The following is a 24,005-nucleotide window of genomic DNA, read 5'->3' on the forward strand; positions in this document are numbered from 1 at the left end:
CAGTAGCTAGCTAGCTAACCCTACACTTTTCAGGGTTTGATTTTGGTTTTGGAACAGGGAAGAAACGTATATCTTTTTCCAACCTCTCCAGGTAAAGAGTATCATTAATACATGACGTGCCCCAGGCACAACATTTAGCTCCAAATCCACAAAACCAGCCTGAAAATGAAGGAAATCTGAAACGGTTGCATTAGAGTCAATGGAGCACAGCTGTGTTGTTGTCGGACCCTGGGCTGAGCCGGCCTGATGCTACATTATGATTGGCAAATCTGCATCGGGGGGTGGGATTTAGCGAAGGGTCAATTATTTCAGCTAGGAAAAAGTTTTTTGTTAGAATGCTGTTGTAGGACTTCACTCAAAACTGCTTTTTCCAGTGTCAAGAAAATGGCATTTTAAATTTTTTTTTACATTAATAGTTGAAAACATTCCTTTTTAAGAATTGTAATACAAAAATCTTTTTCCGTAGATTTGTTGTTTTGTATTTGTTGCATGTCTTTTAGTAATTTCCCGTGCGCTACACAGTATAGGAGAAATTCTGTCTTATAGCGTATGCTCATTATTCTAATTTTTATGATATATGTGTGCATCATTGTTTGCATTTTCATCCATAATTTATACTTTCACAACAATCCAGATAGGTTGACAGGGATCTAGTTTCTCTCTTTTGTACCTGTCCAAGGTTGTCAAAGTTGTATTTGTGGTGAACCCATCGATAGTTGGCAGCCAGGCAGTCAGATTTGTTAGTGATGTTCTTCACGTCGAAACCCACACAGTAGTAGAACTTCCCTTTGAAGAGCTGTGAAGGAAGACACACACGGAGAAGGAAATGAGAGACACAGGCGCACAAAGATGCATTTCGATGAAGTCATGACAACGCTCGCGCGCGCCCACTTCTTTCATGCAGCTTTTGAAGTAATTTCATAATTAGTGTCTGTAACCAGTGTGTGGATGAAGCCTAAGTGGAGACTCCAAAAGCACTTGATATCAACAGTGTGCTTTTCCTCCCGAGAAAAGATGCTTTTAATTCTCAATCACACTGAACACTTCAAAGAGGGAAGTGAGTAAAATAATGCATAACGGCAGATGCAGAATGAATAATAACGTGAAACGATGTGGGGAAAAACAGGATGGGATTGACAACTGCATGCAAAAGGAAATGCAGGACTGCACTGATGAAATAAAATTGAGAAAACCAAGTCAGCTGTACGTTTGCAAGACTTATGAACTCACCGTAAACAGAATAGCTATAGCTGTAGAATACTAATGATATAGCCTGTTGTGTAGATGTTGTTAATACTGGAGCATTTATGACACATATCAGCTGTTTCTGACAGCACAGCAAAGGAGATTTATCATAGGGGAGATTTCAACTGGGTTGTTTTTACTTTGTTGTGTGAATATAAAATATGATCTATTAATTAATAGAGTATATAGTAGCCTGTTTCTATACTGTGCCTTGAGAATTTTTGTTGTTTAAATGTTAATGATGATATTTTAGGGTTAACACATTCTGTATTCTTGGCTCCCATAAGCCATGTTCCAGTGTATTTTGGCATTTTTATGATATGTCATATTTTTCTGAGACATTTTGATTAGCCACACTGTTCTCCAAATATTCTTGTGACAAAGTTTTTTGCTCAAAGTTTAAACGGGAAGTTGATGTATCACTATAGTAGAAGCTGGGGGTCATCCTCCAAGCTTGTCGTGCCTCTTTGCTTCTGACTCGCCTAAAGAATAAACACCTTTGTGAGCTAGCTAGTCGACTTATCTTGTATTTTGGTTACACTGACAACTTAACAGCCGTGGACTGTTTGCAACTGAGCACCATCAATTTACGTCCACTAAAAGTGTGTGTTTTTGCCACCGACAGGCTCAGGTTGTTATTATTAGCAGTGATATCCTTTTTTGTTAACCAGGAACAGCCTTGAAATCACCATCGCCAAACACACCGGACTCCATTTACATAGACAGTAATTCAAGTGTGTATAGAGCCAGTATGTTTTCATATTTAATTGTTCTATGGCTAAGCCTCGCCCTCAAACGTGATGAGCCAATCACAGTGCGTATAGCCATTCCCATACACTCGGACATTCTCTGCCTGGACGTCCATTGAAATGCATTACAGAAAGTCAGTTTCGTTCGGTTTTATGAGCTTTTTCTGGGATTTGAATTTTAAAAACGGTGTGCATGGGGTACATGCAACTCCGTCACAAGGTATCCTGAGAGGCTGGGTGACGAGGTGTATTTTTTACCCTTTAAACCACATCTCAACCGAGAAAAGTGTCTCCTTTGGATAAAGTTGTGTGGTAACGTTAGACCACAACATCAACTCAACGTGAATAAGATTAACAATGATGTCTACATCTGTTCTAAGGTAAGTCAACATTGTGTTTGAGGCAACATATTGTCACTTTGCTGGAAAGAAATATAAAGTTATCTTTAACATCTCTAGCTAACGTTAGCTAAAGTTAGCCTAACGTTAGCTCCTAGCTGCGTTGTTCATCATGTCACCTTGTTTGCTGGGAGTTCATTAGCCTATTTTGTTCTAGTTTTGTACTTTGGTGATCGTACATCATTGTTAGCTGTTGTCCAAAGGGCTCTAGTTAAGCTAACGTTAACTTCTGGAGCTTAGCTTCATTAACTTATCTGTAATGGCAGAGATAACAAAGGTTGGCAAACGTTATGCTGAATGATTCAGTGTAAATACTGTAGCACCAAACTAACGGAGAGACACTCTTGGTAAAGATGGTAAAAAGGCTGTTATCCTTTTCTCATATTCTGAGCCAGAAACCTTAACTTCAGTGGCACTTTGATGCACCAAAATTTGAGCCTGGTGAGTTTGGCGATGGTGATTTTGGGGCTGTTTCTGATTAAACAAAACGGATCTTACTTCCGTAGGGATCTTATCCACTATGTTGTTAGACTTTTAGAAAAATAATCAGCATGTAACTGGCAAAAATGTGCACTTTCAGTGGATATACAGTGACAGAGCATATTGCCCTGAGTGGTTCAGAGCAGCTTGTTTCACTGCTGCTGCGCTGCTGCGCTCTCACTTGCTACTAAACCAGTTTTAAAAAATGTTATTCCAGTTAGTCACATAGACACAAAAACATACAGTTACTCTTTAATTGAAAAACAGGAATTAACCCTGGCTGGAATGAGGCTGTAACTTAATCGAAAGTGTGCTGTATGTGTTTGCCTGTATTGGATTGGTAAGGCTGTGGCTCATTATGTAATCATCTGCAGGGATATGTGGAGAGTAAAACGTTCTTTTAAACTCATCCAGTTCTTAGCTTTGGCAGGAAAATTACCCACACTTGCTGGATTTTTGGTGATGTGTTACCGTAATACCTTTTCCTGTTGGATTCTGCTGTAATTAGTGTTCTTAGCTGTATTGTGAGAACGTGATCTCATTGTGGGTGCTAACAGAGCCATACAGCCTCATCTCATGTTCTTCACAGTTCATGTTTAATGATTCAGTTCTTGGCTTTCATTGTTGCTCTAGATGAAAGTTAAGAGCATAGTAATGGTCTGGCATATTTCGATGGTATGAAATCTTAATGGAGCCATGGTGAGCATAGGGGTTGCTATGTAAGATCATATCATCTCAGGTTGAATTAAAAAAATTGCAGAGAGCCTGCATAGATTGTTAAAGACTTGCGAGATCCCCTGATTAATAAAAGACAAGGACAAAGAAGTGAAGGCGTACCATGGAGAACATACAAATCAATATCTGATGGTGTTTACCTGAACACCAAGAATACCAAAGATGATGAAGAAGGCGCAGCAGATGAGGACGATGTTGCCGATGGGCTTGAGGGATGTGATGAGGGTTTCGACTACCAACTTCAGCCCTGGAGCTCTGCTGATCACCCTGGAGGACAAAAGGAGAGACACAGAGAGATGGTGAATGAGAAAAAGAGCAAGGGATACAGAGAACGACACAAAAGGAGACAGGGAAAAAGAAGGACTAGGACATGGAGCTTCCATTGAGTTCAAAATCAGAAATAACACTTTCAGCAACATTATCCTCTCCAACAAGTTCAGTATTAATTGGTGTTTAAAGTTACGTAAATGATGCAGTGTCGACACACTAAGACTGTGTCGGGTCCCATGGTGCACTTTGGGAACTGACTCTATTCCCCTAAACCTAAAATGACCTAGGTAAATCTAATTTGAGCCCTCTGAACTGTGGTTCACAAGCTGCTTCCATCTCAGCTATAGAGTCTTACACTGTATGGAATAAATATTGTACACTGTATAGAGCAGGGGTTTTTACTTTTTAATAAAGTAAATAAACTTAAACTTAAACTTACTCTTAACTTATAAACTTTTGAATGGGGGCCAACGTGAAAATACCTGGGGGCCATCTGATTCTCGCATTAAATGTTTTTTTTTTAAAAAGTGAGACAAATGCAACCATTTTTATCTTTTAATGAACTATTACTACTTGATGCCTGTCTACAAACTGTATGATAGTCCTCATGATGGGTAAAAATACGAAGTGATCTTGCTCAATTAACCATTATTGTGTAAAGGGCCCATATGGTACATTTTGAAAGTCAAGCCAAGAGTCGATTATAATTGGTCTGCGGGCCACAATTGGGCCCCGGGCCAGACTTTGGACATGCCTGGTATAGAGTAATATCATTAAATACAGAACAGCAAAAAAAAAAAAAAAAAGAAAGAAAACTGGAAAATGCACTTATTGATTAAGATGAAAAGATCGATATCACTCTCATATTTGTACAGATAATATGAAACTACCACAAGTAGCCTGATTGATTGGCACATAGACTGGGAACACTGGGAAACAGCGAGCCTGGGTCCGTCTAATGATAAAAAATAAAAAAAACTACAAACCAGCATCTCTAAAGGTCACTAATTGACATGTAATATCTAATTTGTATGATCCATATAAAAAACAAAATGTGAGGATGACAATTTGACAGTTTAATGAGGGGTAATGACTATTTCCTGGGCTGGAACCAGTTACAACTGGTAGGTAACATAGTTCATAGTTGTTTTGTATTTTCCAAAATGATAAATATCAGTGTTGTGTATGAATGTGTTTACAACTAATAATTGCGAACATGTGTTTTTACAGCACCTAAAAATGTATGGGACCCACCATGCCGTTGTTGTGTTGCAGATGGTTTCAATGTCGATAAGAGTTTCCCCCCCACCTAAATCCAAACCAAAACTCTTTGTACACACGCTACGCATTTTAACAGGAGGGAAATAATACTTGATTAGGGAACAGACTTCAACACAACTAGTGCAACGGGCAATTTAGACAACGCAGCTACTGGTACTGCTAAAGCCCATTCATCCGGATATTTATAGGATGTTTTTGCACAAATCAGTACAGGAGAAAAATCTCATATTCATAAGCAAATTGTGTTGCCAGGGTCTAAAAGAAACAAGTCTGAATATAAGTCACGTTAGCAATGAAACTGAAGTTAAAGTAATCTGAACAGTCTTGAGAGATATCTGTGAGTGAATGATGATCACAAGATTTTAATTTATTAAAAAACAAAACAAAAACTATAACCACTATAATGCACGCTACTGTCAAATTATTTCTTTTCAAATCAATCCAAAATGATGATGCTATTACAGAAAACATGGCAGTTTGTCCTTCTAACCTGAGGGGGCGCAGCGTCCTGAGCAACCTGAGTACCCGCAGAACCCCCAGGATCTTAGCCCCGCCCGCCATGGACACCACAATGTCAATCAGAGACACGAACACGAGGAAACCATCGAGAATGTTCCAGCTGCTTCTCAGATAGGCTTTCTCCCCCAGGTACAGACCCATGGACACCACCTGGAGAGATGAAGGGAGACAGATGCAGAATCCAGCACAGGTAAAACGACAGTGGCCAGATGCATGCACACACACACTCTCACACACTCACACACACACACACACACACACACACACACACACACACACACACACACACACACACACACACACACACACACACACACACACACACTTTGATATTCAGATTTCATATTTAGCTTCTCAAACAGGTATTTCATTTCACGTCAGCTGCTTTCCGGAGGAGAGAAGAGGAGACATTTGAAAATCACAAAGATGAAAAAAATATATATATTTGAGGATGAAAGGTGTGTGATGGAGGGAGAGAGGTGTTAAATCCAGAAGAGCTACATTTCTTAGGAGATGAAAGGAGGGAAGACAGACAAGCAACAGCTCTTAAACCCCAATATGAGAAAATGAATGTTCAAAAGGAAAAGGAAAGGAACAGACAAGGGGAGGAATAAAGGAAATGAGGGGAGGAGGGAAACGGAAAGGCGATTAAAAGGAAAGCAAATCTACTACAATTTCTGGCAGCAGTGGAAATCTCCAACACTGGGCTGACTACCAGCACATCCACATTCAAATTACACTTCAGAGTGGTTGGAATGATGAATCCGCAGCAAAATCAAAGTTTGTTTGCATGGTTAACTGGCTTTTATGTTGACACTGAATTTTGCCGACTGTACTGTAACTGAGGGAAACGTCTGTGATAAAAACTTCGAAAGAACATTTCGAGAAAAGGCTTTACTCTGTTTGAATTCCAGTTAAGACATACAGCATTTTGGACTGCTGACATTGCACTGTGCCTCTTTAGCAGTCTGCCCAAAATCCTCTTACATCAGACACTTCTACACCGCCGGGCCACACAAGACAAAATACCGAGAAGGTGTGTTGTTGTTGTCACTGGAGCTGCAAACATCACATATTTCTGTTTTGTCTTAGATTTACCTGTCACCTTCTAGCTACAGCTGAGATGGGAGGTCTCGCTCAATACGCAAGCCCTAATGGAGACTGAACCAGAAGGAAGGAGGACGGGAATATTCTAGATACGAAAAAAGGAGGGGATGGGTGAGGTGGGGGAGATCAACAATTTTGTGGAAACAGTGAGACAGCTATCAGTGGGTGGAATGAGAGGCAGGAGTCAGGGGCGGGGGAGAAAGGCAGAAGAGGCACAAAGAGAAAAACAGAAAGTTTTGGAATCAAAAAGAGTTGCTGAGGTTGGAGGAAAAGTCGCATGGCAGATGTTTCGACATCATTTGACATCTGCAGGGTGCTTTCATGGCAACAACAACTTGGTGTTCTTGTCATGTCGAAACAGAGCAAGCGAAGATACAGCGGGCTCGTCTGCCTTGTTTGGCAGAAAAATGCCACCGGAGAGATATGTGGAAGGATGGGAAATTCTGGAAAGGTGGGATAAGTGGTGTTTGGGAACATGGCGCAGAAATAATGATGGCACACTGCTGCAAAATAAACCGCTGAAAGTGTGTCTTTTGAGTATCATATAGGTGACACCTGTAGGCTCTGGAACTTTACAATAGATTCCAAAAGTGATCCAGAGTTGTTACTGGAAACGTGTCAAACCAAACTAACTCATTTCATCCATGGCCACATAAAACCAAATTTACTTCTTCTCCTGGCATATGTCCTTAGACTGTCAGCTGCGTTGATGCAAGCCAGTCCAGTGTGTCATCATCCAGGTCAATTAGACCAAGATCGCCATTCGGTGGCTGGTATATGGGGCAGCTGCTTATTATATGTTGTACAGTTTGTAATTGATCCCCGCATTTGCAGTGGGCTGTCCGCAAGGCCCCATTTCTGCATTGCTGCACTGAAGCGTCCTACACCTGTCCTCAAGTGGTTGAGGGTCGTCCATTGCTGTCGGGGCAAGATGCTGGCCAAGGATGTCCGTGGGATCTTCAATAAAGTGGTGAAGCCACTGACTTCCACTGGTCCCTCCATCTTGCCTTGACCCAGGAGGCTTTGTAGGTGACAGCTGGTATTGTGCGGAGCAGTCCTTGGGCATGTGTGGCAAAGGGCTGTCGGGACTTGAGGCGCGTGCGTTGTGGTGACTCCGTAACGATCTTGTGGAGGAGGTGGGATTCACTTGTTAGTGCCTTTTGGGCAAGGGCCAACGTAATAACAGGACATGTTCCTATAGAGTGCCAAAGTCACGCCCCTTCTGGTAGAGCTCATGGGACCTTAGATCAGAAAAAATATGAATGGCAGTGAATGAGAAGAGCAATATTATCTTTTGTTCCCGTTTGAGTTGCGACATGAAATCTAAATATGTTGTTAATGAATTTAAAACATACATTTTAAGGTCAAGAAAGTCATACTTTGTGGTAAAACTGTTGAGATATAAGCTTTGTAATTAGAAAGACTCAAGAGTACACAAGAGGAGGTCGCGTATGTGACGTCATAGCTTTTGCTCGCTTCATGCAGCTTGGCCTCCCCGCTGAAATTCCACTGTTTTATGATTAAGCACTTTTTGATTGAAGATGTCTGTGTGTTTTGTGCCAGGCTGCAGTCACTCCAAGCTGCTGGAAGCGTATATGACGTCACATACGCAACCGCCTCCTGTGTAGTTTTTCTAATTATGTTTTTTTCAAAAGCTTATATCTCAACAGTTTTACCACAAAGTATGACTTTCTTGATCTTAAAATTTATGTTTTAAATTCATTAACGACATATTGGATTTCATGTCGCAACTCAAACGGGAACAAACGATAATATTTCTCTCCTCATTCACTGCCATTCGTATTTTTTCCGATCTAAGGTCCCATGAGCTCTACCGGAAGGGGCGTGACTTCGGCACTCTATTTTCCCGTTGTGCCGATGCTGCATAAATGCAGCATTCCGAGCTAACTCTTGCACTCTTATTAGGTTCCTGTCACTCTGCTTCGCGTTCTAGAAATGCTTGTGTAAAACTCTGCTACTGTATCATGTGCTGGCAAGCTTTAGCAACATATCCCACCTGTGAACAAACACCATGACTGTCACTGCAGTGACTCAAAGTGAGTGACGACAGCAGCAGCGGTGCAAGCACGATAACAGATACTGCAATGCCAGCTGTTGTCAGGACACTCTAACTCTATAGAAATAATGTAGCAGCTCGGTGCCAGAGGTCTGACAGAGACAGAAAAAGAGGAGAAATAAAGAAATGGAATGACATCAACACAAGGTGGAAGAAAAACAAGGACGGATAAGTGAGAAGGATGAAGAAAGAAAAGGGACTTGTGCATCAAAACTAACTGAAGAAGTCAGTTTGCAGAATTCTTTACAGTTGTGTTTAGGAACAGACAATCTCACTGCCTTGTTTTGACAGCCAACACGGTCCAAAACTCTCACTATAAGAAAATATTTTATCTGTCCTTATTGCAAAGATCTGCACAGCAGCGAGTCACTGTCACATCCTATACGATAGGTCTTTTGTCACGATTTGACAGGCTGGATGGCGAGTTATAATACGTCTGCTCCATTATTAATAGCAGCTGGCTATACTAAAACCTCTTTGGGACTATTGGAATGCCGTGGGGCCTCCATTAAGCAGATCAAATATCGCCATGATAAAACATGAAGCATGGGAAATCTATAGCAGGTCGATGCCAGCGCTGTTATCAAAGCCTGCGCTTCTTCTCTCACACTACCAGCTGTCCTTTAGCTGACAGTGCGAGTATGTCACATTAAATTGAAATTCAAATTACACTCAAACTCCATTTGGAATATCACTTAGCAGAACATATGGCAACTATTGTACATGCCACTTCAGCTTTAGTTTTGCAATCTGATGTTTGAGATGGGATTTTGTAAGCTCACACTGTGATGGATGTCCACTATACTCTTTACACTTTCCCCACAGATATTTCAACAGTACTTTGTAGCCGAAAAGCTTCAATATTACAGTGTAATGACTCTGGGTGATGAGCCTGAGTCGTTCCCATTCCAAGAGCATCAAACATGGCAGCCTGGTCAGTGGCCCTTGGCTTCTCTTACTGATGCACGAGGCACCTTAGGCATCTGTATGAGCTGCACTACTTAATTTTCTTTTTCGGACCATCCTCTGTAAACCCAAGAGATGGTTGTGCGTGAAAATCCCAGTAGATCGACAGTATCTGAAATACTCAGACCAGCCTGTGTGGCACCAGCAACCATGCCACGTTCATAGTCACTTAAATTACCCTTCTGCCTAAAAAACATCCATCTGGCTTTATTGATATGTAACTCAAATGTATACAATATATGTTGTGTGCTCCATCTCTTTCTCAGCAAACAGTTCTTGGCCTTAAAAACGTTGATGACCCCTGTCCTAGCATATTGTTTTGCAGCACTGGGGCCAGCTTATAACATTTAATATTATTAATTCACCAACTTGCTCATTATAAAGCAAATTATTTTGGGATTTCCTCGGTGGTGCACACTAATCACCCGGTAAATGAAATCAGTAAAATTTTAGTAAAATGCAAATTATTATATTTTAAACTTAAATCAGGTGCAATTTGCAGAGAGTGCACACCTTCTTCAGCATCATCCCTCCTCCTATGATCAGCTACCCAGTGCAACCATAGAATTTTTCAACACAACACCATGCAGCTCCAGATGAATAGTTTGGAAACTTAGCTCTCAAAGGTACTAAGTTAAAGAAGTAAAGAAGAACATGAGTCATTCATTTTTCCTTGCAAGACTTCGAGTACTGACATTAGTTCGCTGCTTGCAATAAAAAAACAAATCAGGAGTCTTAATGGAGCCGTTCTGACCAGCTAACACAAGCTGTGAAGCCTTTGGAAGCACTTTAGCAAATGGCATTCATTGTGCTCATACTTGGAAAATAGAGACATGGAGAGTCTTAATTCTGGACACGTCTCGAAAAAGCTGCTCAGTAGTGCATCTCAAAGCCAAAAAGCAAGATCTAAAACTCCCTTTTGACTGTTTCTTTCAGCTCGTGTCACTAAGCTCCTCAGTAAGTGTTGTGAGGCGGTTTTAAAAGAAAGGAAAAAGCATGACACGTTGATGCTGGAAACATCATTTTCTGCTGACGACCGAGCTTCACACATTCAAAGCTGTTAAAGTTTTTGCAAGTTTTGCCTTGGCCTCATGCTGCTGTAATATGACGACCTCAGAGCTGAGTGACTACGCTGAGGTAAGAGATGGACCACGAGAAAACGTAGAGCTGACACCACAGCATGTTATATATTGTAACTTTAAATTAGGCATGATGATAGCGTAAGCACAGACAGTAGTGACAACACAGAACGGCTGCTAAAATGCTTGTATGAAACGCATTTTGTCAGCCCTGCTTAGACCTCGTAACGGTCTGATCAGCTTTAGCAGGCAAAAGACACAGTGTGACAAGAACGAGTCAACTGTGAATAAGTGCGTACGAGTTCATGTGTACATCAGCGCTTGTTTAAACGTGTGCGTGTGTGTATGTGAGAAAAAGAGAAAGACAGAGGGAGGGTGCAACAGAGAGAGACACATCTACACTTCCCTCCCTGTTTCTAATTAGAGTGTGATGTTGAAGGTCAAACTCACTGTGCAGGTAACACTGTTTACACTGATCACTACCGCTCATGTACCAGTGTATTGGTGTGTGTGTGGAGAGGAAATGAAAACAGTGATGAAGTGTGTCTCAGAGAGGAAACTCTGTTTAATTAGTGCTCCTCAGAGAGAGATCAGACTGACCAGCCTGCAACAGCAGATTAACAGCAACAAGCAGCGAAGGAGAGAGAAGGAGGATGGGAACTGGAAGGAGGGTAAGATACAGTGAGAACAAAATAGAGAAAAAATATGAGAGAATAAAAGAGCACTGCAGGAGATCATTACCTCAAGTGTCCACAGATTCTTAATTACTGCTTTGTGCAAAGAAAATGTCTGACATTGTTGAACCACACTGAGAAATGCATTTATATGGAGTGCAATTACGTTTTTTCCACTCGGAAATGTTCCTAAGCGCACAGCTCACATGTGAATTGTGTGCAGATGACGTATAGGGTACCATAGGGTACTTATCTCATATTCCCAATGTCAGGAGATCAGGAATATGTTTAAAATTGTATGGAAGCTGTGAGAGTAATCTAAAGGATACTCCAGTTTTAAAAATTAATTGAGGAATAAGGAAAAATCCTTCATCTGAAAACCTTAGAGAAATCATGGTGATATGGCTGTAGTAGTCATTATGGCCATTAACGCAAAGCTCTAAAAATGACTGATTTATTGTGAACTTACAGATGTCTCCAAAGACTGGTTTAAAGTTAGAGGTGTAAGCTGTAAAACATATCAAGGAAAATGTAGGTTAATGGATGACAGATGATGTGCTGGCAGGCTGGAACAGTTCATGCAGTTCCAGGACATGTGCGACTTTTATAGCAGTACTGAGGTAACGTATGACCATGGCTTAAATATTTATGCATTTCAGTCATTCACTTTCCATAACCGGTTGCAGGGGGGCTGGAGCCTATCCCAGCTGACATTGGGTGAGAGGCGGGGTACACCCTGGACAGGTTGCCAGACTATCACAGGGCTGACACATAGAGAGAGAAAACCATTCACACTTATATTCACACGTACGGACAATTTAGAGTCACAAATTAACCTGCATGTCTTTGGACTGTGGGAGGAAGCTGGAGCACCTGGAGGAAACCCACACTGACATGGGGAGAACATGCAAACTATGCACAGAGGAGCTCCCTCACCCCCTCTCCAGCTACCAGTCCACGCTCCATATTTTGGTCCGGACGGGGACTTGAACAGGCGACCCTCTGGTTCCCAACCGGAGTCCCTTTGGACTGAGCTACTGCCGCCCCAGACGCCTCAATGGTTCTCAACATGGAGGTGGCTGAGCCTGCAGCTGGCAGCTAACGGTGCTAACTCCAGAAACAGTGCTATACACAATGGCAACAGTGCTAAAAGAGTTAACTGGGGGAAACTGGAGGGTTGGCACTACGCTTTCATAATGACACCACCACGTTATCAGTGTAATAGCGTGACTTCATTCTCTGCATACAGAACCTTTAACAACAAGGGTAGGATGTACAGATTAAGATCTGGCTTGGGCTTGCTCAGGAACTATAAATGTTTTGGGCCTTATTGTCACTGGGGCTGACACCTTCTGGTGGGTTGGTCGAATGGCAGACTAAATGCCAAGTGCTCCTCTGAAAACATGCTTTGGGGATGCAGTGTTTTTCGAGCTGAGATACTTTGGTTGCACCTGGCTGCTAAGGAATATCCAAGGAAGTAAAAATGTCGGCACAAGGTACGAGTACTTGCTCTGGCCCTTGCTCTGGATGAAAAGAGGATGCAGACCCACTGGTCTATGTGACCAGCAGTATTTTTTCTATCCCATTGCTGTTTTTTAGCACTTGTACATGCAGGATGTGACAGCTGGTCTTTGTGGTATTTGTCTTGTTCCTTGTCCCTTAGACAGTGATGAGCACATTGTTCTACCCAAAGTTGAACAATTAATACACAAAATGTTTCTTCATTGATCATATGATAGCTTAAAGAGTAGGTAGAACTTCTGTCAACCGTGATTGTCTTTGGCTGACTGCAACATTTATTGACAAAGTCTATGTGATACTGGGTTATACAAACAAACTGCAACACAATAACCAGAATAAATGTTGGCATTGTATTTTTATTTTTACAAACCACGGATATGTAACATTTACACATTATTATGTAGCAGATAAATTGCAACTAAATGATTGTCAGTTTCAACAACACTGTGGTTTACATGCCGCTATGTTTAAGCACAAAAAAACCCCCACATAGTTATGGTTTTGGAAAGATCCTATTTGGGCTTAAAATACCTGGTTTTGGTGGCATAAATGGTGCTGGAACTGCTGCCATGGCTCGCTAAGAAAACAACCTGCATAGTTGATTGTTGGTGTTGAACAGTGGTCTGCAGCTTGGCAGCCATCTCGCCTGGTGTCACACCATCTACCATCCTCGCCTCCTTCTCCCCCTCCCTCATATACATGTACAAAATCTGAACTACTTTAATTTAGAATCGTATATATGATGCTGTATGTATGAAACCTACAAATGTAAAGTAACCGTGGTTTGCAGACACCTAGAATGCCAACATTTACTTCTAGCGGCCGGGCTGAAACTCGACTAGCTATGGGAATAAATGTTTTTCTTGCTCTTTCCTCATCAGCCCTGCACTGTCTCACTGAGGATATTATTCCTAAATTAGGTCCTTTCAGCCGTCTTGCCAAAGTTAATAACTGTGTTATGATTTAGAAAATAAATGCTGTCACAAGTACATTAGGACAAATGAGTGTGCAAGTGTGAGTGTGTGGAGTCCTGACAACACTACAATACTACAGCTGAGATAAAGCTCATGTACAAATACAAGTGGAAGATTAGTCCCCTGATTTTGTGACAGTTCAATGACAGGACAAATGCTTCATTATTGAGGAGCTGCAAGAGTCACACCTTTGAGTGGAGCACGACACAGCCACTGATATATTATTTGAGATAAGAAAATGAGCTGCAGGAGAGTGCTGCAACCACATCTGAGTGTGCAAATGAAGCAGGGCACAGATAACAATGGAGCTTGCCTGATTCAATTACAAACTGAGGGACAAAAGAGCAGACAGATACAGAACTGAATATGGAGTTCCTTAAATGAGCGGCACAAAGAAGATACAGCAAATGAACATATGAGTGATCGGAAGACTGATCCAAGGAATGGAGGTAAATAAAGATGCAATGAGGGAGATGGAGATACGTAAGAGAATAAATAACAAACCCAAGTTCAACCAGGGGCCAGATGCATATATGTGCACATGTGAACTCTGCACCACCACAGTGCAGAGATGATCTACATATCATTGTAGCACACATATCTTCATTATTCCTGGTCATAAATAAATCACTATAGGGTTTCTACCGATACGGAAAATGCCTGGAGACACAAGGCCCTTAATAATGGATGATTCCCAGTCTTCTGGAAAGCAGATTAGTGGATTAACAAGAGTGTGAGTGTGTGTTTGTGTGTGCATGTGTTTATCGATGGGAAGTCCAGGAGTAGCTAAAGGCCAGCTGAGGAGCGATAGCCTTCTAATTAACTTCATTATCTAGCTGCCCATCGCTAATGGGACATGTGCAACTGATTAAACTGTAAGTTGCAGAGTTGTCAAGAAAAAAGACACGGAGAGAGAGGAAGGGAGGAAAAAGGATGGAAGGCGAGAATAACAGCCGGAGATATGGAAGAAGAAGAGGAGAAGATGAAAGGGAAAAAAATGAAGAGATAAAGGGTGTGAGAGGAGCAAACCAGATATGAAATGAGGACGTGGACAGGAGCAAGAGGAGGAGATGAAAACATAAGAGGATAAAAAAGGACAGGAAGAGTGGAGACAAATGATGAACAGAAGAAAGACAAGAGACAATACTAGTAGAAGGATGGAGATGTGAGGGAGAGAGCAGATAACTGAGAAGAGAAGGGGGTGAGATACAAGGTCAGGACAGGAGGAGAAAGAGAAAAGAACAATGGAGAGGCGTGATGAGAGAACACTGAAGAAAGTAAAGAAAGTTGAACGGAGGAACAGAAGAAAGGACATATTACCTTGACAGTCATCTCCGCAACAAAGATGGCAGTAAAGATGTAGTTGGAAATGGTGAGAAACAGCCTTTCCTGTAACAAAAGGAGGGAAGACAAAGAGAGCGTGAAGAAGGACTGCACAAGGAGGAGAAGAATTAAACGAGACAATAAGACGTGGCAGCTCGGGAAGAAAGATTGACTGCAGCAGAAGCTTCAAAGCGAGATATGAGACTTCGTTCGTGAGTGTTTTTGCTATTAAATTAGAATTAGATCTTGTTTGCAAATTAAATGCCAAATTTGAAAGAGTTGCTTTCATTTGAACGCTTCAGATGACTTGCTTTGAAAAGTGCCTGTCATTCAATAATTTTGGTGCTGCCTGATTGCTGGGAAGTGGCTTGATGCCAGATCTCAGTGAGAGCTTGGAGCAATGAAGGCAAGGCGGCGTTTTGAAGTAGCTCTTATTAATCAAAATAATTGCTTGTTTATAAATCATTTGTGGGATTTTTATTTTTTTTTTTCGAAAGGAGCAACAGCTTGTTTACAAGAAACAGAATACTTTAGAAACTGGTCATCATTACAACCAGAATTATAATTATGGAGCCTGTTATAATATCAAATTGAAAGAGGCAGAAAAGAGGTCAAAATTATTTGGTAGAAAAGAAGAATTTGTCGATTAAAAAAAACCCTCCATATGTATATAGAAATAATGGGAAGAACAGGCTCTGAGGATTTGCAGCCTATATGCCAAGAGTCTCATCTCAGATATGCAGACAGTAAGAGGATAATACAATGTTGGCTTCTATCAGTTACATCACTTAGCACTCAGCATTGCATGGTTGATTGTTTGATGATAAGGGATACGGAGAAACGCGGCTCTTACCAGACTGCCTTGCATTATCTTGGGCCTCTCCAGAGCCACTGTGATGCAGTTGAGAAAGATGAAGGCCAGAACCACGTAGTCAAAGAGCTTATGGGCGATAATGGACTGGCAGAGCAGTCTGAACCTGACAGGAGAGAAACAGAGAGGGTAGAGGAAAGAGAGTGATATGCGGAGAATGCAGGAGTTGTTTAAGAGTTGTTTATGAGGATATATGTTCAGCTGAAGATTTTTCCATCCTGCTCCGAGAAAACTTAAGGCTGTTTCTTTTAGGAGATACTACAGTGTGCATAGACTCATACAGAATCATCATTAATGACCCACTAGAATTAATAAAATCTTTACATACCTTTATAAAAAGGTAGTGACCTGGTGTTAGAGATGGAACGCTGAAAAAGCGCAAATATAGCGAGGCAAAACGCCAAATGACAGACTCTGGGGTTGGCATTTACTTTCACTTTCACGAGGGAGCATGCAAGCACAGTCACCAACAATCCTGCATAGTATACCTTTAAGATGCACAACAATACATTCTTATGAGTGAAAGGAATCACGCTTAGTCAACATTTTTGAGACTATAATCCTTTTAGTGTTGTCTCACATGGCCATTCACTCATTCAGTTTCATTAATTTCTGTAACCACTTATCCTGTTTGGGGCCGCAGGGGGGCTGGAGCCTATCCCAGCTGACATTGGGTGAGAGGCGGGGTACACCCTGGACAGGTCACCAGACTATCACAGGGCTGACACATAGAGACAGACAACCATTCACACTCACATTCACANGCTACAGAGATGAATCAATTAGTTGTCCAATGTTGAATTAATCACCAACTAATTGGATAATCGGGGGCGGCACGGTGGTGTGGTGGTTAGCACTGTCGCCTCACAGCAAGAGGGTTCCTGGTTCGATCCCGGCTGTGGGAGCCCTTCTGTGTGGAGTTTGCATGTTCTCCCCGTGTCAGCATGGGTTTCCTCCAGGTGCTCCAGCTTCCTCCCACAGTCCAAAGACATGCAGGTTAATTTGTGACTCTTAATTCTCCGTAGGTGTGAATGGTTGTCTGTCTCTATGTGTCAGCCCTGTGATAGTCTGGTGATCTGTCCAGGGTGTACCCCTCCTCTTGCCCAATGTCAGCTGGGATAGGCTCCAGCCCCCCCACGACCCTCAAAAGGATAAGCGGTTAGAAAATGGATGGATAATTGGATAATCAATCAACTGATTGAAATTTCCAGAAAGGAAAAGCCAGAATTCTGTGATTCATGTTCTTATATTTTACCACTCTCTGAAAGTTAACTGAATATCTTTGGACAGTCTTTGGGTTTTGGACAAATCAAGATATTTGAGGACATTGTCTCAGCCTTTGGGAAAAACTGATCAACTTTTGTTTTACCATTTCTTTTTTTACATTTTATAGACCACCTACGACCTAGACACCAAATCAATTTAATCAAGAGAATAATCAGCAGATCAATTATTAAATTCTCAGTAGCCAAGCTTGTTAGACATTTGCAGTTTTTTTCTTTCAGTATTGTTTTCTTATTTGGGATTCGTTCTTGTAAGGACAGAATCTACACACAGTCAACGACACATTTACGTACATTTTGTGTTGACACGTTTGTGTAGCATCATTAGTTAGTGTGGTTTCTTCAAATCTACAGTTTTATAGTATTATGGGAATTAAACTACAATACTATTTTAGAATCATGGGCTATTAAAATAAACACTACACTAACACTTCAAGTCACACCAGTTATGTTAGTGGGACTCATGCCATATAATATATTAGCGATTGGTCATGCCAGAAAATATCACGGGCAGCTTCGGCGAGCGGGCCAAAAAGTGACAAGTAAGCATTCTAATTGAGTTATTAATAACTTAAAGAAAAGTATGAATAGTTCAATTTCCACCTTCTTAAGAACATGTAATGGACCTGATGTGGACTCTTCTTGGACCTTTCTGAGAACAAAAACACCTTAGGAAGATATTGGTGAATATTAATTTATGTTTTTTTCTAGACTTTTCTCAAGATTTCTGTAAGTTAAGAAATGTTGAAAATTTTCCTCTGGCATCCAACAAGTATTCAAATGAAACCAAAAAGTTCTGAGTGGAAAATACTTCATGGTGGAACTCAGAAGGCACAGACACACGTCTGCATCCTGTGATAAGCAGCACTGGTGTAGGGACTATCTCTGGATAGACTTTAATATCTTTAGACACCTGCAGTGTTGTTGACAAATCGTCAGCTCCAGAGCCAGTAAAGGCAGTAAGCCTTGAGTGAAGCCCTCACACATCTCATCTCATCTGCCAGCTATAAAGGGAGCAGAATACACCTACTGCTGCACCTGCTCTCTGGGTGAGAGAATCAATGTGCTAATCTGACTACTTTTCCTTCAGACCTGGCAACCCTGTCGCCTTTAACTATCGATTCAGATCTGGCGACCCCTGTCCCCTGATATCGATCGCAAGCAGCAGCATTGCTGGTGTAGGCACTTATCCCACCTGAGACACAACTTCTGTTGTTGGCTTGTTTATCCTTTTGTTTGTTTGTCTGCTTTAATTCTGCTTAGGTGCACTTATTAGAGTAAACACACACATATGCTTATACACACTGATATACACTACACTGAGGCATTCACAAGGCGCACATATGCTCACACATTCCCACATGCACATATGCAAACTTATCCGCAAACACGCAACATGACACTACCAGAGATATGGCCTAACGCGAGTACACACACCGCCAACACACACAGCCCTTGCTTGACAGATGGCACCTGCCAGGATGCCAAAACACAGCCCTGGGGCCTGGCTTCCCTTAAGTGGCTATCAGCACGCAGGGAATCGGGTGAGTGAGCGAGTGGATGACTGAGTGATTTTTCTTTCATGTTGCTTTCAGGGGCCTTTCCACCAGCGATGCACTGAAGGCTGGAACAAAACGTAAGAACACAGACAAACACAGACGAACACACAGACACAAACAACTCGGAGCCCAGAGTCAATAACACTGTCTACAGACCAAAAAATGGTTTGGAGGAATCACACAGCAACATCACTTTAACAAGTCATTTGTGAAACCAGAAGACAGCAGTTTTCTCTGTGTGAACAGACAAATGGTTTGACTATGCAGCTTGCTGTTCTCCCATGGTATCAGGACAGAGCGGGTAACGCTTGCTAACATTTGTTTTCAGGGCCATTGGTCTTGCTTGTCGACTCATCTCTCCACACTTGGTTTGTCTGCGCTTTAGTGCTGAACAAACAGGCTTGGAAGAAACACTTTGCCAAAGCAAACTATCACACGTACTGACACATCCAGAGAGATGCTTCCCGCTTTGTTTTCTCACTAAAAGGTTAAACTTTGTTATACATTTTTGGTTCAGATCAATTCCCACTGACCAATATCAAGTGGACCGTGGCTTTAAATAAAGGTCAATGGGTTTTACATCTCACTTGTTTATTGGAAAGACTTTCCATGAGGCTGGAGATATTGAAGAGGAGAATCACAATGGTCCATGTGAGTGTATGGTGGACAGAAAGCCTCAGCACCTCTTTAACTATCAGTCCCGACTAAACAAGTAGGGCTGTGCCAAATAATGAATAATAATTCTAAGGCGCAATTTCAACAACTACATCTCTTGCCCGCTTGGCCCTTACCCCTCTGTTTTGCGTGGTCACGTCTAGGGATAGGGTGTCCCGAGGTTTGTTGGGATAGGGGGGTAGGGTGAAGTGTTAGGGCGACATGGCCCTCCAAACAGAGTTTTTTCAGAGGCACACTTCAAATGAAGTGTTATGAGAAATCATAACAATATGAGTGACAAGATAGTGCTGTGGTTAGCATTGTCACCTCACAGCAAGAGGGTTCCTGGTGGGGCGTTCAGATCCCACCCTGGGGTCCCCCATAGGATGAGGAGCCCCTCTGTGCTGTGATAGTGCTGATAGTGCTGTGTCGAGTTTGTATGTTCAACCAGTGTCAGCGTGGGTTTTCTCTGAAGACATGCAGATTAGGTTAATTTGTGACTCTATATTGCCTATAGGAGTGAATGTGAGCATGAATGGTTTTCTTTCTTTATGTGTCAATTCAATGAATCGACAAGATGGCCACGCAAGCAATAAAAGAAACCCACAAATGCATTTTCTTTGTTAATAAAGATTTAAAATTATGTCCGTAAGTGCTAATATTGTAGGCAACTGGACTTGCTTGCGTTTCTTGAAGACGTTTCGCCTCTCATCCAAGAAGCTTCTTCAGTTCTAAATGACTGGTGCGAAGTTGCAGGCTATAAACCCTGTGTGGGTGGGAACCCTTGCAGAGTCGTAGGGGTCACGTGAGGTCTTAGTTTCAGAGTCGGTAAGGTCACAATGTGAGTCGTTGACCCACTTAGCCACCATGTGAGGGTTGAACTGAAGAAGCTTCTTGGATGAGAGGCGAAACATCTTCAAGAGACACAAGTAAGTCCAGTTGCCTACGATATAGCACTTAGGATTACCATGATCTGGATGACTAAGAATCTTCACCAACAATTTAAAATTATGATAACAATCATGACAATAAAAGTCACTGGTAATATGTTCTCAGTAGCTAACTAGCTAGCTACATTGTAATTGCTGATATGTGCAAGGCAGTTCCACATTTGGACATATTTCCATATCTTATTCCCCACTTTGATAGCAGATGATGCCTGAAATTGAACTTAAGTCCAGCAGCAAAGTTGCTGTACTTGTTAGTGCTCCTCTAATATCAGTGCAGACTGGCAGGGTGGGAGCACAGGTCGCTAACTCTAGCCTACAGACCACCACTAGTGGCCTGGCAATGAAGCAGTGTTCTTTTTTAAGTTGATGACTTGTTTGATTGATTGACAGCAAGAAACTTAAGTTGTGAACGGATTACGAGGTCCAGGTGTTTTCTATCTCCATTAAATAAATGGCAAATGTCAGTGTGATAATACCATTATTGTCTTAGTCCCGTCTGTTTGCATAAATACCAGCTATAATGATGACAATACAGTTCATTAAATTTAAAAGGACTAACTCATTTAACCCAAAGAATCTGTTTTCTCAAATACAGAGGATGTTACTTGAGGCTTTTCTATCATTATTATTTTTTTAGGGTGGTGACGTCAGAAAATATAAAGACAGACAACATTCAAAGCTTCATTCAAAAAAACTCAATAGAAGCTTTGAATGTAAAAAAAGATATTTGGTATAGCCCCATAAATAAGGGCGGATCAGAGCTGAAAACGTTCACTCACTTGTTCTGAGGGGAGAACAGGTACACGGACCACTCCTCTCTAGTTTCACACCAGTCTGGCTTGTACACCTCCATCATCTTCTGGATACGGAAACACAAACTCTGGAAAAGGAAGAAGAGAAAGAGGAATAGAGTGAAGAAGAATTTCCGCTTTTAGCTCATTAGTGCATTATTAGCTCTTGGTATGAGCGCTATCAGATGTTTTGCTAAGAGTGTCAACACTCACTATGTACTACAGTATATACAGTATAATATTTATCTTTCCTTCAGATAACCCTTTATTTGATCCCCATTCTATCCATAACGTAAATGCTATTAAAATGATTGAATTTGATTTCTGCCGTGCTTTGAAATTTCATAAAGTGACTCCAAAGTCACCACAGAGGTTAGATAAACCACTACTGCTGCCTCATTTTCACAACAGTTCCCACAATGATTGTGATTTATGTTTTGTTTTGGTTTTTAGTATTATCTGGTTTTGAGAACCAATAAAGAATTCCCCATTCATGCACTACAGCAGCATCCCTGAGCTCCTCTCTCCTTTTGCCACATAAACTGCCATTATAGCATCTCTCTTAAATCTAAAGTATCTAGTTTAGCACCTCGTTGCTATAGCATTGACAGATTAAAGTGGAAACATCTTAAAAGGTGATGATTTTTCATTTATTTGTGGCTTTTATGGCATTTCGTCTTTATTGAGTAAACCTGGTGTTTAAAGGAAGAGCCACTAAAGTAGATCTGTGCCACTCACATAATCTGTCTCTTCATCCAGGTCTGCTCTGTCCTTGCGTGCATTGACTTGAGGAAAAACCTCAGTCATGAGCTGCGTGTGGGGACCCGGTGCCTTGCCGTTACAATCCCGGTGGTCCACTCCTAAACTACCAGCCCCAGACCCTCCAGTGATGGATCCCCCTGCCCCTGCCCCAGACCCAGTCCTCCTCCCATGATCCGGGTGGAAAGGGGGCAGGCCCGGGGGCTGTCCACCTGCCCGAAGCAGCTCTGGAAGCTCCAGGGACAGAGCCCGCCGATCCCTTCTGGCAAAAGAGTGTCTGGAGAGGAACAGCGGGGGCGGAGGCGGATGATGAGGGGGTAGACCGTGATGGGAGTGGGGTGGATGGGAGAGAAGGGACTCCTGCTCGGCGGCATAGGTGTAGGAGTAGGGGGAACGGGTGCTGTGCACGCGGAGGCTGCCTCCCACCAGAGGAGCCCCACCAAACCCGTAGCTCCTCCGACCTAGACTGTTTGAGCTAGACCTGCAGAGCAGATAGGAAGTACAGTTATGAAATATTTAATATCCATGAACAAGCTTTAAAGTATAAGTAAAAAGTAATCAACATTTCATGTATATTAAGAGTTTAGTCATGAAGCTAATAGGAGCATAAAACAACAAGAAGGGTTCCATGCAGGTAATTAAGGCTTAATGAAAGTATTAAGAATTCATTAAGGCAATAACTGAAATCAATTGCAGAGAGTCAATCTAATTGTCTACCTGCGGCTCCAAGCTGAGTGTGGAGGGAGAGGGCGCCCCCAGTTGTGGTAGTTGGGACTGCGACCATGACGCTAGAACAAACAAACAGCAGTTCATCGTAATAATCATCAGTTTGTGTACAGAAAAAAACAAATCAAGCCAAGTGTCAAAGACCAAAGCAAAGCAGTGAGACTGGGCAGTAAACAAGGCCTACATGAATATATCACAATATTTCAATCAAAAACAGTTGAAACAAAAGGAGCCCAACATTTCCCAGTGGATGTGCGCTCTAATCGTGTATGTGGAAGTGCCAAGAAGAAGATGTAAACTGGCTTGTATAGGGCTGATTTTAATCTTTATCTTACTGTATGTGCTTTAATGTCATTTTCCTTTAGATTTTGTTTCATGTTTTCCTTCAACATCAACCTGTACATATATAGGTATATTAGCATCTAACTACAATGGAAGGAGTCTCTATCTGTCTCTATGTACGTATGTTGGTGTATGTCCTTGGAATTTCTCGACAATCATTCATCTGATCAACTTCACACTTCAAAGGTGCATTGCTGAGGACCCAAGGAAGTGAAGTGGCGAGTGTTAGCTCTTGAGATCTATGACACATTGATCTGAAGTAGTGTGATATGTACACACTGTGTAGTGTATTGAGAGGGGATATCTAGAAACTGTTACTCTGCTGAATGAAATGCTTGGTACAGCTTGGTCGCGACAGTACATTCATGTACAAATGAAGAGAGACCAGAGATGGTATATTAAACTCAAACATTTCAAGCATCAGTGATGTAATGTTTGAAATAAATACTTGTTTTTCCAGCTGTTACACTACTATAAACCCTCGTATTGTAAGGGTGTGAAACCATGTCATGGCAGGTGTATTGCTCAAGCCTAGTTCACATTACACAATTTTCACCACGATTTTGACGTCACAGAGGATCTTGAGAGCCACCTTGGGTCGGAGGTGAGTCGGCAGATAGTCTGCCACGACGAGTCCTCATGTGTGAATAAGCCTACGAGCAAGTCGCCCCC

The 24,005-nt window shown here is 41.8% G+C and overlaps 1 protein-coding gene across 1 annotated transcript in view; it reads right to left on the bottom strand.

Annotated features, from left to right (window-relative positions):
* The window catches only part of LOC126390636 (voltage-dependent T-type calcium channel subunit alpha-1I-like), a 334,551-nt gene that overhangs the window by 139,478 nt on the left and 171,068 nt on the right, over positions 1-24,005 (bottom strand). Inside the window, exons 16-23 of the mRNA XM_050045029.1 lie at positions 22,983-23,052; positions 22,245-22,746; positions 21,495-21,595; positions 16,252-16,375; positions 15,396-15,464; positions 5,649-5,827; positions 3,748-3,874; positions 671-796 (exon numbers count right to left, since the gene is read on the bottom strand). Of these exons, the coding sequence (XP_049900986.1) occupies positions 671-796; positions 3,748-3,874; positions 5,649-5,827; positions 15,396-15,464; positions 16,252-16,375; positions 21,495-21,595; positions 22,245-22,746; positions 22,983-23,052 (1,298 nt within the window). The remainder of the gene's footprint in view (positions 1-670; positions 797-3,747; positions 3,875-5,648; positions 5,828-15,395; positions 15,465-16,251; positions 16,376-21,494; positions 21,596-22,244; positions 22,747-22,982; positions 23,053-24,005) is intronic.

Source organism: Epinephelus moara, chromosome 5 (assembly GCF_006386435.1).
Source record: "Epinephelus moara isolate mb chromosome 5, YSFRI_EMoa_1.0, whole genome shotgun sequence".
Lineage (NCBI taxonomy): Eukaryota > Metazoa > Chordata > Actinopteri > Perciformes > Serranidae > Epinephelus > Epinephelus moara.